Source organism: Stenella coeruleoalba, assembly GCF_951394435.1.
Source record: "Stenella coeruleoalba genome assembly, chromosome: 1".
NCBI classification, from domain to species: domain Eukaryota; kingdom Metazoa; phylum Chordata; class Mammalia; order Artiodactyla; family Delphinidae; genus Stenella; species Stenella coeruleoalba.
In genome coordinates, this window is record NC_137169.1 from 33046403 (window position 1) to 33065160 (window position 18758).

An 18758-nucleotide genomic window follows, 5' to 3' on the forward strand; every position below is an offset into this window, starting at 1 on the left:
GAATAGAGAAAAAGTGGGAGAAAATCATTGATGAACTTAAGAAAGTTTCAAGAAATCAAATAATGGAATAGGCACACTATGTGTCCACATGGTAGGTAAAAATACATCCTAGGTGAAATTTCAGAATAATGGGGATGAAGAGAAGCTTCAAAGGGAATAAACAGGTTTCACACAAAACGAAAGATATAAATTTAAGAAAGATTACATGGGAAAATAAAGATGCGGGAAGGAGCAAACTGGGGATAACACAAAAGAGAGGTGAAGAGGTTGTCAAGGAACTCAGAAGGCTCCAGCAGAGATTTCTTTTAGAGTTTGAAATGGATAGAATATAAAACGTGCTTGAACATAAAGAGAGATGTATATGGCAGTAAGAGAGTTTAAGGCTGAGTTAATAAGTATATAGCAAAATAAACACATAACAAAGAAATCAAGATTTACTCTAAAACAAAATTTTGTACAATAAAGGAAAAGTAATCATAGTACTCTACAGTTCAACTGAGAATAGCCTATAACAAGTTACAATACAAATGAATGAATTTCAATCTAATCACAATTATAATATCATAGTATTAAGATACACAAGCATGTGTGGGTGGGTTAACGGGTAAGGAGATGAAGAGTTAAATCCTGGGTTGCCAAAAAAAAAAATGAAAAGGAAGAGTTAAAGTGTGTTGTCAGTTGAAAATGCCTCAAGCTAAAAAAAAGAAAAAAAAAGCAATATAAACATTCCACTTACATATATGGAGATAAATAAAAGAATCAGCTAAATTAAAAGTGATTGCCTTTGGTGAGAAGTAAATGACAGGGGTATAGAGGGGACTGTTCGTCTTGTTTTTGTAATAATTCTTGTAGGCCTATTGTTCCTTTAGGCTATTAGCATGTATATAGCTCTGATCAAAATAACTCTTAAAAAGTGTTGTGCAGTTAAAAGAACCCCAAAAGGTTGGTAATAAAGGATATAGTGTAGCACACAGCTTTCAATCTATGATGCTTTTAAAAAAAATTAATTAATTTTTGGCTGCATTGGGTCTTTGTGGCTGCACGTGGGCTTTCTCTAGTTGCGGTGAGCAGGGACTACTTTTCATTGCAGTGCATGGGCTTCTCATTGCAGTGGCTTTTCTTGCTGCGGAGCAATGGGTTCTAGGCGCGCAGGCACGGGATTAGTTGCTCCCCAGCATGTGGGATCTTCCCGGACCAGGGCTCGAACCCATGTCCCCTGCCTTTGCAGGCAGATTCTTAACCACTGCGCCACCAGGGAAGTCCCTATAATAGCTTTTATTGTTAACATTTGAAGGGTCTATAAAGGTAACTTGGACTAATCGTATCGTTGTATAGGTGTGGAAACTGAGGCTCAGAAAAGGAAGTGACATCAAGGTCACACAGAAAGAGCAAAGGTCCAACTGGGGTGGTGAAACAGCGATCAGTCAGGACTGCGATAGCCTGGCCAAGAACAGGAAACAGGGATACAAAGTCAAGCTGCCACTTTTCCTAGGCTATGAGATTCAGACCAAGGGAGGGATTGTCAGCTTCGAGACTGCCAGAAGAGATGGTCTACATCATTTAAACCGAAAAGTGAGGCACAGTCATGAAGCTCCCACTGCTATGAATCTTCTAGATTTTGTTAAAAAGGCATCCAGGCACCTAAGTGATATTTAGAAGGATATGGAGTAAACCAAGCAGGTATGCAGGCACCTAGGGGGCGTGTCATGAGGCTGAAAAATGTAATCAGTATCTTCACCAAGGTGTTCATCTATCTTTACTTCCTCTTCCATGGAGCTTAGGGTCAAAGCTCCTAAGCTTTGTTCACTAATCTAATGCCACTTTTGGACTAAGCAAACCCAGTAACTAGCTGGGGCTAGATGCATAAGATACATTTGGAGAAATCACATGATAGTACCCTGACTAGAGCTGGACATAAATGCCACTGCAGGCTCTGTTGTTTTCCAAAGGTTATCTGGGGAGGAAACTATAGCTGGCCTTCCCTTCAAGTGCTAACATTCTAGGATTTGGGTGGAGACAAATTCAACTCCTAAGAAAAAGACTACCCTAACTTCCATGGGGATCATTCCAATTGCTTAGATTTCCCTAAGAAGATGGAGTATCTGGAGAGTAACAAAAGTAAGGTTTCACATATGTATCTTAATTTAGACATAAAAAATGAGTATTGTTCTTTTTAGTTACCCCACAGGGAGGCTGTATATCTATGTTTATCTATTCTAAAGGGGTAGCTCTTTTAGAGTTACCTCCATATATAGTTTACGAAATGGGAACAGATACGCACAACCAGGTGGTTACGCACCCACTTTAGTTACCAGATTTTGCTTTGAATCAAACGAGCACTGAAATACTTTCACAGCACCAAGAGTTGCCACCATCAATGACATTAAAAAAAAAAAACAGAGCAGTGTCATACATATATGAGTGGTGGCAGAATTATTATTGTGCTGGAAGGGTTCTGGAAGGGATCACTAAAGAGGGAGCACCCCAAACTGGAAAGGATGGGTATAATTATAAACTGAGCCAGGAAGCTCCTGGTGCTGGCCCCATGTCCACCCCACCCCCGTGCCCCAGATCCCCAACGCTGAGTTCACAGAACATCTACCCAAGTTTCTTTGATTGTTTTGACAGAATGGAGGTTTCTCTGAAGTTATTTCAAAGTTAAAAAAATTTCTTTTTAAGATTCTGTTTAGATTTATAAATGGATAGGGGGCTAATTATCGGTACAGTAAAAGAGAAAATATAGACACTGGGGCCTGGGGCTTGTTGCAGCTAATACTGTGATCTGCTCTTACCTGTGGGGGCCTGCATGGCTGAGCTGGGGATGGTGGCAGCATCTTGGGGTACAGTGCTGGTATCCGGTTCAGGGGTGCTGGTTGTTGGTGAGGTGGGTGGTGGGTTCAGCAAAGTCCGAGGTTTCCTCTGTCAAAATGGATGGGGAAAAGTTTCTACCCATGATAGGTAACTTGTCTTCTCATTCCTCTATTCTTAGTACTTAATTCACGCATGAAACTGAAATACATTTGTGGATGGGACTGTTTTAATCTTTTTTTTTTTTTACAGTTGATATATAGTTGATTTACAATGTTGTGTTAGTTTCTGGTGTACAGCAAAGTGATTCAGTTATATACTTATATATGTGTATTCTTTTTCAGTTTCTTTTCCATTACAGGTTATTACAAGATATTGAATATAGTTCCCTGTGCTATACAGTAGGACCCTGTTGTTTACCTATCTTATATATAGTCGTGTGTATCTGGTAATCTCAAGCTTCTAATTTACCTCTCCCTGCACTTCCCCCTTTGGTAACCATAAGTTTGTTTTCTATGTCTGTGTGTCTGTTTCCTAAAAGTGTTACAACTAAGTTCATTTGTAACATTTTTTCAGATTCCACCTATAAGTGATATCATATGATATATATTTTTTTCCACACAGCGTCTTGCCCAAAGCTGCAAATACAGTAGATGTTTAATAAATATGTATAAGATTCTGGGTTTCTGTATAGCCACAGCTTAATTCACTATCTTTTCTACTGTATTCAATATTATCATCTGAAGTCCAGGTTCTTTATTAGTTAGACAGAAAAAAAGCAAAAAAAAAGGAAAAAAAATGCTGTGGCTTAAGTCAACTTTGATATTAGTTTGTTTCCCTCTGTTGAAAAATGGAAACCTCCCTTCCCCTAACTCCACAAACTACTTTCCCCTGCCTACCTCTTCAGCTTATTACCTGTCATTTCTTATCTTAAACCTTATACTCCAGTAATCTCTAACTATAGTAGTTCTCTCAAAACCTGCAGTTTTACCTGGTCCTTGCCTTGACAATAATAAACCATCCCTTTTGCCTGGAATACCCTTTCTTTTTTTTTTTTTCCTTATAAATATCTGTTTATCCAGGAAGCTTTTCTGGATAAGCTTTACTGTCTCTTTTGTGCTATTTCTGTACTTTGTATTGTTGCATTTATCACAGTGTATTGTCAATATATATTTACATACTGGTGTCCCCTATTAGCCTGGCGCTCCTTGAGGGTCTGATTCTGTTTACCATTCCTACATGGTACTCGGCATATGATAAGTGTCAATAAATGTCTTTCAATGAAGCATACAGTATAGAATACCAATAATGGGGGAAGTAATAAAAATGATTTGAGAAGAATCTAGTATCTCCTCTATGCTGGTCCAGGCAGTCTCTGGGGGAGAGAGATCTCAGAAGGATTTTTCCAAGAAACAGTTTTCTAAAAGCCTTTCTGAATGCAAGGAAAACATAACCATTTCTGAGATCCAGAAATCCCTTCCTACTGAATGTCACATGGAGGGTCCACTGTGGGAGCTGTATAAACCTGACTGACTTCTAGGATGGCCCTGCTTGTGAAAGCAATCATGCAAACTCTTACAGAACATTCAACACACACACAGGATATGGATGTTTCCTCTCATTTTTTGATATTGCCACAAGTAAAAATCCAAATAAGCAATGAGTCAGGGAAGAAAGGAAATACCAGTTCAACTTCATTGAGTTGGTGGTAGGACTTCACGGGGTCCCTGAAGAAACAAACCTGGTGAGTTAGGTTCCCAAATATTGTAGAAAAAAGCAGAAAGATGTAAAGCTTTATTACTATTTGAGATAGGTGCATTTACATGTATTATATCTATTCATATATTAACGCAACTCCATTTTACTGGTGAGAAAACTGGGGCTCATGGCCGTACTCAAAGCTTTCCCAAAGTCACACAGGTGGTAACAATTGGAGATGAGATATAAATCTAAGTTTGTCTGGCCTCAAAGTCTATGCTCTTGTCACAAGACCACTTTGCTTCAAAAATGAACATGAGGGTTATATCATGGGTTAAGTAAAGGCATATACACTTACAGGAATAGGCAAAAGGACAGGAAAGGGAATTAGGGAGTCAAATGCCATGCCATGAAGTACAGTATTAGATGAGAATTACTGCTACCAGGAGGACTGGAAAGAAAGAGGACTTGGGCTACTATGTTAGGACTTCCTGAGAAAGCAGAGCTGAGGCAATCAGAGAATCATAGTTCTTAGGTTTTGAAGGATCTTAAAGGTTACTTAATCCAACTATCCATCTAACACTTCTACTTTCCACTCCTTGAAAACATCCCTCCCAGTAGTCACCTGGTACCTGATGAAATACCTCTAGTGATGGGAGATCACTACTTGCATTTTGAAATAGATTTAACTGTTCCTTTTATGTTGAGACAAAGTCTGTCTGCTTGAGTTTCTGCTCATTGGTTGTGTTTCTGTCTTTGGAACCTCAGAGACAAGTTTTCTCTGTTTTTAATCTGTCAAGGTGCCTTCACATCGTCAAAAGCATGACTTCCCTGGCCTTGGAATCTTTAGAGCCTTCAGCCTCTCCTCCACAACATGAGAATGAGAAGACCGTAATGGACACAAAATTGAACCCCTGGGTTTGGGGTTAGTGGTAATAGATCAGGAGCATTATGTGTTACATAGAAGGATTAGGATGTGACATCAAGAATTCAAAACCAATAAATAAGAGATAATCTCAACTGGAACATCATCGCTAAAATCCATCCATCCATCCATCCATGCATGCATACATCCATCCATCTTGCATATACCGAACATTTCCCAAGAGATTGGGATATAGGGCACTGCAGAAGAAAAAGAGAAAAAAAGACTAGATTCCTGACCTTGAAGAGCTTATATTCGAGAAGGACTGAGGTCAGCTGGAGCTAATAAACAAAACAAACCCACCCACCCAACCAAACCTAGGGAGGAACTTATGAAATTAGAAAGGAATGCCTAGGGAGAACTGGGTATCATTTCTAAACTGGAACTCAGGTAGTCTAGTTTGGGAGGGAGTTGCAGAGACATTCCCTGATAGCTAAGAAGTGAGTGGAGAAAGAAGGTGATGCCAAAGGAAGCCCTAGAGAAGCAGCTGAGTAGGTTTCATATCAATGGTTTCCCTAGGGAAGATACACATGGAGAACTGGTCATGACTGAAAGGTGATACTTTCAGTAACAGTGCTCAGTGAAGCTCGACCAAGCAGTCTTTTCCTACACCAGAGGTAAGTGTTAACCTCCCTCAGGAAATGTGAGAGAGTGAATGTGTGGTAGGGCAGCAGTGACCTTAGAACTAGAAGATCTGGAGACCCATCTCTGTAGCCTTTGCCACTTATTAGCTATGTGACCATAGCGAAGTCATTTCACATCTTTAAGTCTCAACTTATTTGACTATTTAATAACATTAACACTACTCATCTCCAAGGGTTTTGTGAAGATCATGTGATATATAGTGGTGTCAGGTGCAGAGCCTGATACTTAGTAAATATTCAATAATTTTCTTTCTTTCTTCTTCTTTTCTTTTTTTTTTTTTAAAAGAAGGTACAGGGACAGAAAAATAAATACATTTACAGAGTCACTTTTCTCTTTCTGTTCACATACCTGGGCATCCACTCTGGGTAGGTTAAAAACAATTAGGAGCAGGGCCTTCCATCTATGGAAGATATTAGACCAGAATTCCCATGAATGTAACTTACAAAGTAAAAATTTGTTTCTTATCCATACGATCTTATCTGCAACATTACCAACTCCCAGGTAAGTAGCTAACGTAGGGATGACAATATAGGAGATTCTTCTTAAAAGCATATACAAGGGGGAGAACAGGGCCAGACACATCCCTTTCTAAGATGGATGGATATGGATGAGTTACCCCTTCATAACCATTTATCCCGTGCTGGCAAACCCACATTTTTACCTACCTTACTGCCAGGTTTGGGACCCCTCTTCTTTGGGAATTTCAAAGGTTCGGCTGACTTGGATGGGGTAGAGATGGGATGGGGAATTAGGGGCTTGGGTGTCCGGCCCCGCTTCTTTCCTGGTTTACGCCCCCTCTGCCCTGGTTGAGGCTCCAAGGCAGTTTTGGTGTTGCTGTGGATGCCAGGCTTCTCAGTGTTCGCCTCGGATGCAGGATAGGGATTCTTTGGAATCACAACTGCAAGAAAAAGACTCATTCTAACACCCCCTCTTCCCACTTGCATTCCCATCCCAGCCAGAGAGAAAAAAAGACTTGCTACTTCTGCTTGGATAGTTTTATCCCAGGAAGCTAGTTTCTTGGCATCTGACCTAAATGGTAGAAAATCTCAGAGGAGAACTGAATTTTGATCGGCCAGAATTGGAAGTTTTAATTATTTCTGGCAGATGCAGAAAAAATTAAACTGTTCTCCCCAAGGAATCTAGTTAAAGCATATAAACACAGGCTCAGAGATGGAATGGATCTCACCTACAATCTTCTCCTGCTAAGAATGAAGATCTGAGGCCCAGAAGAGGAAATGATGCCTTCCCTAGGTTATACAGTGAGTTGGGATAAGGACTTATGTTTTGAAACTGGGCCCTGACAACCAAATCAGGGATTTTCTATATCAATCTACTTAAAGTTTTAGTGTGATTATTGCAGCGAGGAGTAGTGAAACACATGGAAATATATACATTTGATTGCATATTTCCTTACCTTAAAAATCTTTGCTCCATATTACCTTTAAGGTAAAGTCCAAATTCTTTATTCTGATATCCAAAGACTTTTGTGACTCTGCCCCTGCCTTGCTCTCCAGTTATGTCTGATGTCATTTCCTATCACCCACCCCCATGTTCTAGCTCCTCTGTTTTCTGAACACCAATTCGTTCATATATGTTGAGTTCTCTATTCTTCCTGGTCAGACATACATTAGTACTCAGTTTTCAACACTCAGCTCCAGGGCCACCTCCTTACTGAGGCCTTGTCTGACTATGTCCCAACTCCATCAGTATTCCACTTACTCCAAAACATTCTGTAGACACCTATGTTAGAGTACTTTCAGTTTTACTCCAATCATTCTTCTTCTCCTTAATTGAGAATTTTTCATGGTAAGGGGTATCTAATTCATTCCACAAAGTTATTAAGCGCTTACTACAGGCTATGCACTAATCTAAGCACTGGGGTAGAACAGTGAACATAACATAGTTTCCATTCTCATGGAACTTACCTCCTAGTCGGGGGAGACAGAAAATAGGCAAGTAAGTATACAGTATAATGTTAGGTAAGTGCTATGATTAAAACTAAAGCAAGGTAAGGAGACAGAGGGGTGAGGAAAGTCCTCTTTGAGGAGGTGACGTTTGCACAGAGCTCCCAAATGAAATAAAGGCAAAGCCTTATGAAGATCTGAGGAAGATCCAAGTAGAGGGTATATAACAAATGCAAAGATTCTGAGATGGAAACATGTTAACGTGTTTGAGAAATGGAAAGGAGGTCAGTATAGCTGGAATTGAGTGAGCGAAGGGGAGAGTGGTGGGAGATAAGGTTAGAAAGGGAGTAGTAATAAGATTGTGTGGGATTTTGTAGGCCATGAAAACGAATCCAAACTTATTTTAAGTCTAAAGGGAAGCCACTGGAGGGTTCTGAGCAGGGTGTGACTGGGTGTACTTAAAAGGAGCACTCTGGCTGTTCTGGGAGGGGACAAGAATAGAACTAGGGAGACAAGTTAATAAACTAATTACAGTGGGTAGGTAGAAGATGGTATTTCTTGTGCTTCCAGGTAGGATGTTATAGATCATGACAGTGTAACATTGCTGATGCAGCAACTAGAAAAAGTCAGATAAATTATCTTTAAAAGACATTGCATTGTTGTAAAAATCGTGAGGATTAGATGAACTGGAATTCCAGACCTGGGTGGAGAGGGCTCCTGGAGTAGCTGACACTGTTTACTTTCCTGAGGACATCTGCCAAATTTGGGCATGAACCGACAGTCAGGCTTGGCCTGTGCAGAGGAGCTCCACTGGAGGAAAGAAAAATCAGAGAGGCTCTGTGACAGATTGGAACTTGAGGAGTTCCATCTGTGTGGCCAGTTTTTCCCAAGGGACATTTGCTGAGTTCTGAGCCTGCACACTGGAGTTGCAAAGCTAGGCTGAGAGCTTCTAAAAAGGCAGAGTGAAAACTGCTATAATCTTGTGATTTCAGGAGACAAGGTTCCACTAGAAGGAGGAGGTCTACCTCCAGCACAGCTGATCTCCTCTTCAAGATAAATGCCATATTTTGAAATTGTAAGGACTGAAGGGTCAAAGAACCAAGCCCCAAACCTCTCAAGGGTAGGACAATCTCTTGCAGTTTTTCAGGACTATGAAGATGGAGACCCATTAGGTTCTCAGTCGAGAGCCCAAGAGGGATCAGGTGCAAGGAACACGGATATGAACCATAGGTACAATTCAGATCTGAACTAGCTCAATCCATGATTAGACTGAGGGGATCAGGCCCTTATCCTATTAGCCTAAAGGAAAGAGGAAAGGAAGAATTCTTTCTGATGGAAAATATCAGCTGGAGTCTCAACAGTTCTTTTATATAAAATATCCAGTGTGTGTGCATGCGTGTGCATGCGTGTATGTATATACACATGACATAAAAAGAGGCAGAACAATGTGACTGGTAATCAAGAAAAATACAGACAATAGAAGACTCATGTATGATCCAGATAATGAAGCAGACTTTAAGATAACCATAATTAATATGGTTTTAAAAAGTAGAGGAAAAGATGAACAAAATGTAAGAAAAGATAAGTAATACTCACAGAAAACTGGAACCTATATAAAAAATTAAATGGACACACTAGAATAAAAGATACAATATTAAAAATTAAGAACTCATTGGATAGATTTAAGGGCAGACAAGACCCAGCAGAAGAATTACTGAATTTGAAGAAAAATCAATAGAAAACATGCAAAATGAAGCAAAAATATGGAAAAAACAGGTTAGAGCAATAGAGACACGTGGACACAGTCAGTAGATCCAAAATATGAGTAACTATAATCCCAGTGAGAGAAGACAGAGAGAATGAGGTAAAAGCAATATTTGAAGACTAATGAAAAAAGAGCTCAGCAATCCACAAGCAGCAAAAATACAAAAAAAAAAACACCCCAAAATATACCAAAACACATCACTGTTAAATGGCTGAAAATAAAATACATAAAATACAAGTGAAATGAAAGACAAAGATAAATTTTTAAAAGCAGTTAGAGAGAAAAGGATTATTCTTACAGAAGCAATTGACTTTTTAATAGAAACTATGAAAGTAAGCAGCAAGAGTTTTTTGTTTTTTTTTTTTTGAGATACGCAGGCCTCTCACTGTTGTGGCCTCTCCCGTTGCAGAGCACAGGCTCCGGATGCGCAGGCTCAGTGGCCATGGCTCACAGGCCTAGCCACTCCACAGCATGTGGGATCTTCCTGGACCGGGGCATCAACCCGTGTCCCCTGCATCGGCAGGTGGACTCTCAACCACTGCGCCACCAGGGAAGCCCAGAAGTGATAGTTTTAAATGATAGTTTTCAAGGGACAAAATATATAAATTGCCAACCTAGAGTTCTATGCTTAGTGAAAATATCCTTCAAAAATGAAGGTGAAATAGTATGGAAACAATCTAAGTGTCTGTCAACAGATGAACAGATAAAGAAGATGTGGTGTATATATATATATATGTGGTATATATATATGTGGTATATATATGTGGTATATATATATTGATATATATTGATAGATATATATATATTCCATATATATATAGAAAAGAATACTACTCAGCCATAAAAAAGTGAAATTTTTGCCATTTGCAGCAACATGGATAGACCTGGAGAGCATTATGCTACGTGAAATAAGTCAGACAGAGAAAGACAAATACTGTATGATATCACTTATATGTGGAATCTAAAAAATACAACAACCTAGTGAATGAAACAAAAAAAGAAGCAGACTCACAGATATAGAGAACAAACTAGTGATTACCAGTAAGGGAGGGGAGGGGCAATATAGGGGTAGGGGGAAGAAACAGGGTTACAATGCAATTATAAAAAATCATCTGTGTGAAACTTTTGAAAATTGTAAAGCACTACAGAATTTAAAGAATCTTTCATTCAATTAAAATTTTTTAATAAAATGAAGGTGAAATAACTGTTTCAGAAAAATCAAAGCTGAGAGAATTTGTCACTAACAGACCTAAACTACAGGAAATAAAAATGAAGTTCTTCAGGATGAAGGAAAGTAATCACAGATGGAAAAAATACAACTGCAGGAAGGAAGGAAGAGCATAAGAAAGGGTAAATATGTGGATAGATACAAGAGAATATTGACAATTTAGAAAAAGAATTTTAAAAATGGCTTGTAGGGTTTATAATATACGTATAGTTGACCCCTGAAAAACAAGGGTTTGAACTGTGTGTATCCATTTGTATGCAGACTTTTTTCAACGAACAGGTACTACAGTACTGCATGATCCACCGTTGGTTAAATCCATAGATGTGGAACCACGGATAAGCAGGGCTGACTGTGAAGTTACATACAGATTTGACTGTACAAGGGGGTGGTGCCCCTAATCTGCGCATCGTTCAAAGGTCAACTGTATTAGTAAATTATATGAAAGCAATAGCAGAAAGGATGGAAGTGGGAGGGTAAATGGAGCCAAAATTTGCTAAGAACTTTGCATTATTTGGGGAGTGGCTAGAGTGCTTATTTAAGATTAACTTTAATAAGTCCAGGATGTATAATTCTAACTAGTTAAAAAATTATAACAAGAATGTATCACTAAAAGCTAGGGAGAGAGGAATGGAATAATAAAACACACTCGATTAATCCAAAAGAAGGCAAGAAAGGAGGAACAAAGAAATGAGGGAGAACTTAGGCAAAGAGAAAACAAAAAGCAAAATGCAAAATGGTAGACTTAAACCCAAATAAATAATTACATTAAATACAAATGGTTTGAATAAAACAATAAGAAAAAATTAACATACAAGACCAAAGCCCCACCCCTCACCGAACCCAATTATATCTGTTTATAAGATGGCATTGAAATAAGAAAACTTAAAATATGATGACACAGGAAGATAAAAACGAACAGATGGAAAAATATACACCCTGTGAACATTAACCAAAGAAAGTGCAAGTGGCTATATTAATATCAGACAAGACAGTCCTAATACAAGAAGTATGACTAGACTAAAAGGGACATTTCCTCAAGAGAAAACAGTCAATTCATATCACCAAAATGAAAAGGCAGTCTACTGAATGGGAGAAGATATTTGCAAATGATATATCCAATAAGGGGTTAACATCCAAAATATACAAATAACTCATACAACTCAACATCAAAAAAACAACCGGGGCTTCCCTGGTGGTGCAGTGGTTGAGAATCTGCCTGCCAATACAGGGGACATGGGTTCGAGCCCTGGTCTGCGAAGATCCCACACGCCGCGGAGCAACTAGGCCTGAGCCACAATTACTGAGCCTGCGCATCTGGAGCCTGCGCTCCGCAACAAGAGAGGCCGCGATAGTGAGAGGCCCGCGCACCGCGATGAAGAGTGGCCCCCACTTGCCGCAAGTAGAGAAAGCCCTCGCACAGAAACGAAGACCCAACACAGCCATAAATAAATAAATAAATAAAAATTAAAAAATAACAAAAAATAACCCAATTAACAAATGGGTAGAGGACCTGAATAGATATTTTTCCAAAGAAATATCACATGGAAAGATGCTCAACATCACTAATCATCAGGGCAATGCAAATCAAAACCACAATGAGATACCACCCACATTTGTCAGAATGGCTATTACCCATAAGAGAACAAGTAACAGGTGTTGGCAAGGATGTGGAGAAAAGAGAACCCTCATTCACTGTTGGTGGGAATGTAAATTGGTGCAGCCATTATGGAAAACAGCATGGAGGTTCTTCAAAAAATTAAAAATAGAACTGCCATATGATCCAGTAATTTCACTTCTGGGTATTTACCCAAAGAAAACAACAACACTAATTCTAAAGGCATGTGCACACCAATGTTCACTGTATTATTGTTTACAGTAGACACAATATGGAAGCAACCTAAGTCCTCTGACAGATGAATGGCTTAAGAAAATGTGGTATATACGTGCAATGGAATATTTACTCAGCCATAAAAAAAAAAATGAAATCTTGCCATGTGTGACAACATGGATGAATCTAGAAGGTATTATGCTAAGTGAAATAAATCAGAGAAAGACAAATACTGTACGATCTCACTTATATATGGAATTTAAACAAAACAAACAAAAGAAAACAAAAACAGACTCATAGATGCAGACAGCAAACTAGTGACTGAGAGATGGGAGGGCAGCGGAGGGTGTGGCAAAACAGGTGAAGGGGCTTAAGAGGCACAAAACCTCAGTTATAAAATAAGCCACGGGGATGTCACGCACGCATAAGAAATATGGTCAATAATGCTGTAATAACTTTGTATGGGGAAAGATGGTGGCTAGACTTATCATGGTCATTGTTTCCTAATGTCTGCAAATGTTAAATCACCACGTAGTTCACCTGAAATTAACATAATATTATACATCAACTATATTTCAATTAAAAAAAACTCCAGTTAAAGTGGAAATGAAATGAATTAAAATTACTTATAAATAAATGATAATTATAGCAAAAAATAGTCAATTCAAAAGGAAGCTATAATAACCTTAAATTTATATGTACCTAATAATACAAAATATAAAAGCAAAAGTTTAAATAAGTAAAAGCAGAAACAGAAAAATCCATAATTATGCAGTGGATATTTTAACACATTTCTCTCAGTAATTGATAAGTCAAGTATGTGAAAAACAATCAAGAAGGATAGAAAATATTTGATAACACAATTAAACAACTAATAACATAAATAACTAATTAACATAGATAACCAAATAACAAATTAACCAACCAATGTAATCGACACATATAGGACACATTTTTATCAATAAAATGTTATATGGTTAGTAGTTTTCCAACTACAGTCTGGGAATCTCTGGGGGTTCTTGAAATCCTTTTGAAGGTCTATGAGATGAAAATTATTTTCATGATGCTAAAACATTATTTGCATTTTTCATTCTCATTCTCTCACAGTAGAGTTTTCAGGATGCTACAAGTGTGATATCACTCTGACAGCTAATGGAATGCGTGCCTGTATATTCTTATGTCTTAAAAAGTTCTAAGTTTTAATTTATAATATAGTGATATAGATAACCCACAAAATGAAAGCTCTTTTGGGTTAAGGATATAAAGGTTTCCTGATACCAAAAGGTTTGAGAACCACTGATCTATAATTATATTATATCACTTCCTTGCCCTTCTTTTTCCAACACATTTGCCTAGAAAAAACTCCAATCCAACTCTCTACCTGTTCCACACTTAGGACTGAGTAACTGAACATGCCAAATGTTTAACCTGATTAGTATAAACCCCAAGACTGCCCCATATACCTCCAGTAACAAACACGGAATCTGAGCTGAGCAGTGAGGAAAGTGATTTACTTTGGAATTCCTAGCGTCACATGGTAAGGTGCTGAGATCTTAGTTGGTACCCAGCACATGTCTGTATAATAAGAAAGTCAACAGATGTAAAAGAAGAACTGAACAGGGCTTTAATTGGCTTTCTGAGTGTCAGAAAACAGTTTTTCTTCTTTTTTCCCTTAAGGCTAGAAATAAAAGTCCATGACACCAACTGGCAAAGGGGTTGCTCTCTCTGGCCTGAAAGATACAGACAGAAGAAATGAACCAATTATATTTAACAGTTCTGAAAAATCAGGGCATGCTGTTCATGTATGAGTAGCCAGCAGCGAGATTAAGCTTCATACTAATTTAAAAGCTTCTTAATAATGGATTTCTTAAGCTATCCTGAGGGATTCCAGGATTTTGAAGTTTTCCCTATCAGGAAGCCCTGTCCTGCCACATTCTAACTTAATTATCCTAGTTGGAAAAAAATTGAGTTGATGTCAGGGGACCAGGGATCTAATTCTAGTTCTGTCCCTTATGGTGTGACATTGAGTTTGTCATTTAAACACAATCTTTTCTTATTTTTCCACATACAAATAATTAAGTAATTTAATGTCTGTCCTACTTCAGAGAAAGATGAGAGATGGGAATATTCTCCAACACATTTTGATGCTACTAAGGTTGACGGAATTACTCTCTTAACCAACAATACTTAGACAAAATTCTCGTACACTTGTAATTTCATGTGGCCTTCATAATCTTGTGAAGGCAGACATTATCCTCTCCTTTGACAAGTAAGGAAAGCAAGCCTCAGAGAAGTTAAGAGTGGCAGAGCCAGGCATGATTCTAGTCTTAGGGGTCTTCTCTGCACACATTCTCTCATGTAGCTGAGGAGGAAGGAAGCAATCTCTCTTCCTTCCGGAGCCCAGGAAGTGGCAATTCAAATTATATTAATTAATTTGACCACATCAGTAAATTTCAGCTAAATTTTTCATTGAAAATTTAGAAAATGCTAAGTGTCAAGGCTTGCCAATTATCTAAGGTGAAAAAACCCAACATGATTCTTGTCCTGGAGGAGCACAATCTTGAGATGGTTAGGAGTAGATCTTTACACAATTAATCACAATTCATTGGGTATGGACGGGGATAGGGAAGATGAACCTGGAACACACTGGTCAGAAAACAATGATGGGGCCATGTCAAAAGGACACATGAGACAACTTCAAGGGGCTTCCACTGGCTACATCTGGGGCAATTTGAGCATCAAAACAAATAATGACAGTAAGAAATTGTTACTGAATAAAATAAGAATCAAGAGTCCATAATTATGTAACTAAATGAATAAATTAAAAAAATAGAGAAGGAAAAACTCTTGCTTACAGTAGAACCCCAACTAACAAATGTAGAAGAAATGAGGGAATTATAAAATAGCCATTTGGGCAATAACTGATTCAAGCAACACCCATCAATGGATGCTAAAACTATTAGGTGAAAGTCTGAGGAGAAACAGGATATTTATAGTCTCAGAGTATTTACCTGAGAGTATTTTCCTTTGTAACTAATTACAAAGGAATGAAGTGAAGAAACTTGGTAGATACTATGTGAACCAAGTAATCAAAGTTACTATCTGCAGTTAGGATAAATGATATGTATCTCCAAATACAATGCTTTCAGAACACTATCACTTGTAGAGCCTTCCTGTCAAAAATGTATATCCTGAATCTAATCATGAGGTAACATCAGACAAACCCAAATTGAGAACCAGTCTATAGAATAACTGGACAAATATTTATAAAGAAATATTAAGGTCATGAAAGACAAGGAAGAATGACAGAAAACAGTTCCAGATGAATGGAGACTAAAGAGACATGACAAGTACAACTCATGATCCAGAATTTTCTTTTCCTGAAAGGATATTATTGGGACAATTGGCAAAATATGAATAAGGTTTATTGATTAGCTACTGGTACTATACTGACTTTAATTTTCTGGTTTTAATAACTAGAAGGGCTGTAGATTAGCTCTTAATACTATATCAATATTAATTTTCTGATTTTAACACTAGCACTATGTCTAGAGAAAAGTATGCCCTTGTTTTCAGAAAACATACACTAAAGTCTTTAATAGTAAAGGGACATTATGTATGCAAGTCATTGCCAAATGGTTCAGAAAAAATATGTATTATGTATTGAGAGAGACTAATAATGCAAATGTGATAAAATGTTAATAATTGGAGAATCTTGGTGAAGGGTATATGGCAATTCTTTGTACCACTGCTGCAATTTTTCTGTAAAGCTGAAATCATGTCAAATTAAAAAATTCCAGAAAAGATTCAAAATGTATACACACATAGGGTTATAAGAACCTGAAGGAGGGAGTGGCTAACTGCCAGGGAAGGACAGGGAGCAAAGGAGACAGGCAAGAGAGACTTGTCAGGTATGATTTCAAATTAAGTGACATTTTAACTTTTTTTTTTTTTCGGCTGCGCCATGTGGCTTGTAAAGTCTCAGTTCCCCGAGGAGGGACTGAACCTGGGCCATGGCAGTGGAAGCCTGGAATCCTAACACTAGGCCACCAGCGAACTCCCTTAACTAATCTTTGAAGAATGAATGGTTCTTGCATTAGGAAAGGGCAAGGGTGGAGGGTGAGTAGGGTACTTCAGACAGAGGAGACAGTATGTAGAAAGGCATGGAACTAAAAAAGCATGGTTATATGAGGACTTGTGGGTACTTCTATGTGCCTTAAGTCCACAGAAGTGAAACAGATGCTGGAGCCAGCTTGAGAAGAGTCCACGTGACATTTAAGGAACTTTCCAGCTCTAATACATAAAGACTCTGCCAACAGACAAACGGTAGGTACCATGACTCTACATGTGGCAAAGGTAATGATGAGGTTCACTCTAAAGGCAGAAGCTCATCTAAGTTAGGGTAGTAGCACATAAAGATGTGTATAACTGATCTCCCCTCCTTGATAAACTTGTTCTGATACATGAGCATATGTGTATCTCTAATCTTATTTCCTTGGACATTATAATGATCAATAATGTCACTAAAAGGCAGACAGAAACTGTTAAGACTGAGAATGGAGAAAGGAAGTAGTGTACAAATGGGTGTCCCTTGATGATAGTTCCTTTAAGCAAAATTACTCCAACATTTATTGAGCACCTACTATGAAAGTGGTGCCATACTATCTGCAATGGCAGTATGGACAATAATTATCGCTAATAAAATTTACTCGGGTGCATAAATAGTAGTATATACTGGCAGTAAAAACAATGAGCTTTTTTTTTTTTTGCGGTACGCGGGCCTCTCCCTGTTGTGGCCTCTCCCGTTGCGGAGCACAGGCTCCGGACGCGCAGGCTCAGTGGCCATGGCTCACGGGCCCAGCTGCTCCACGGCATGTGGGATCTTCCCGGACCGGGGCACGAACCCGTGTCCCCTGCAGTGGCAGGCGGACTCTCAACCACTGCGCCACCAGGGAAGCCCAAACAATGAGCTTTGAAGTCTTTCCTATGAAGCATATATTATCTTTACTTAACTGATGAGGCAACTTCAACTGAGTAACTTGGCCAAGGTCCCATAAGTAATGAGGCAGGTCTAAAACTTAAATCCAGAATGTCTAACTCTAAAGTCCTTGCTCTTTTCATCATATTAAGATTCCCTTTTACTAACTCAAGATCCATTCTTTCACTTACTTGTTCATTCATTACTCCAACAAACATTCTAAATTGAGAATACATTATGTGGTAGGCTCTGTAGTATAATCCAGGAATATAAATAAATAAAAAGGTAATTTCAATGAATGATAAGTGCTATGAAGAAAGTAAAACAGCAGTGTGATAGCCAGTGACTGAGGGATGGTCAAGAAAGGCTCTTTGAGAGGTGACATTTGAACTGACTGGCACGACAAAAAGGCATTGGGCATGTGAGGATCTAGGGCAGAGTGCTCCAGGCAGAGGAGACAGCAGGTGTAAAGGTCCCAAGAAAATAATGAAATTGACTTGTTTAAGAAACAAAGAGACCAGAGAGACTGAAGCAGGGTGAAGAGAGGAAATAATGGCATAAGATGAAGTCATAAAAATAGGTGGGGTCAGATCATGTAGGGCCTTCTGAATCACAGAAAGAACATGATCTAATTTACTTTTGAAAATGATCACCCTGGATGCTCTGTGGAGAATGGACTATAGGAGGACAATAATGGAAGCAGAGACATCAGTTAGGATGCTGACTATAGAAGTCCATGCAAGAGATGATGGTGTCTAAGATTAATGTGATAGCCATGAGGGTAAAAGAGGTTAATAAATACAAGATACATTTTGTAAGCAGAGCTGACAGCACCACTAAACTAGATGGCAGAGGGAAGGGAAAGAGCAATTCAGGATGAATTTTAGGTTTTTGATCATTTACCAAGATGGGGAAGACTAGAGGAACAGGAGGTTTGGGAGGAGGTAGGTTGGGAATCAAGAATCTGCTTTGGGGGCTT

At 38.6% G+C, this 18758-nt stretch overlaps 1 protein-coding gene across 10 annotated transcripts in view; it reads right to left on the minus strand.

The window, feature by feature from the left end:
• SCMH1 (Scm polycomb group protein homolog 1) overlaps nucleotides 1-18758 on the minus strand; it is a 189851-nt gene that overhangs the window by 34984 nt on the left and 136109 nt on the right. For 8 of the 10 annotated variants that reach the window (XM_079938919.1, XM_079938920.1, XM_079938921.1 and 5 more), the window contains 2 exons: nucleotides 6742-6974; nucleotides 2793-2919 (listed from right to left, as the gene is read on the minus strand). The exons of 1 other annotated variant lie outside the window; for it this stretch is intronic. In XM_079938919.1, the coding sequence (XP_079795045.1) occupies nucleotides 2793-2919; nucleotides 6742-6974 (360 nt within the window). Of the gene's footprint in view, nucleotides 1-2792; nucleotides 2920-6741; nucleotides 6975-8680; nucleotides 10076-18758 lie in introns of those variants that run through there. One more of the 10 variants, XM_079938927.1, reaches the window with a different exon arrangement.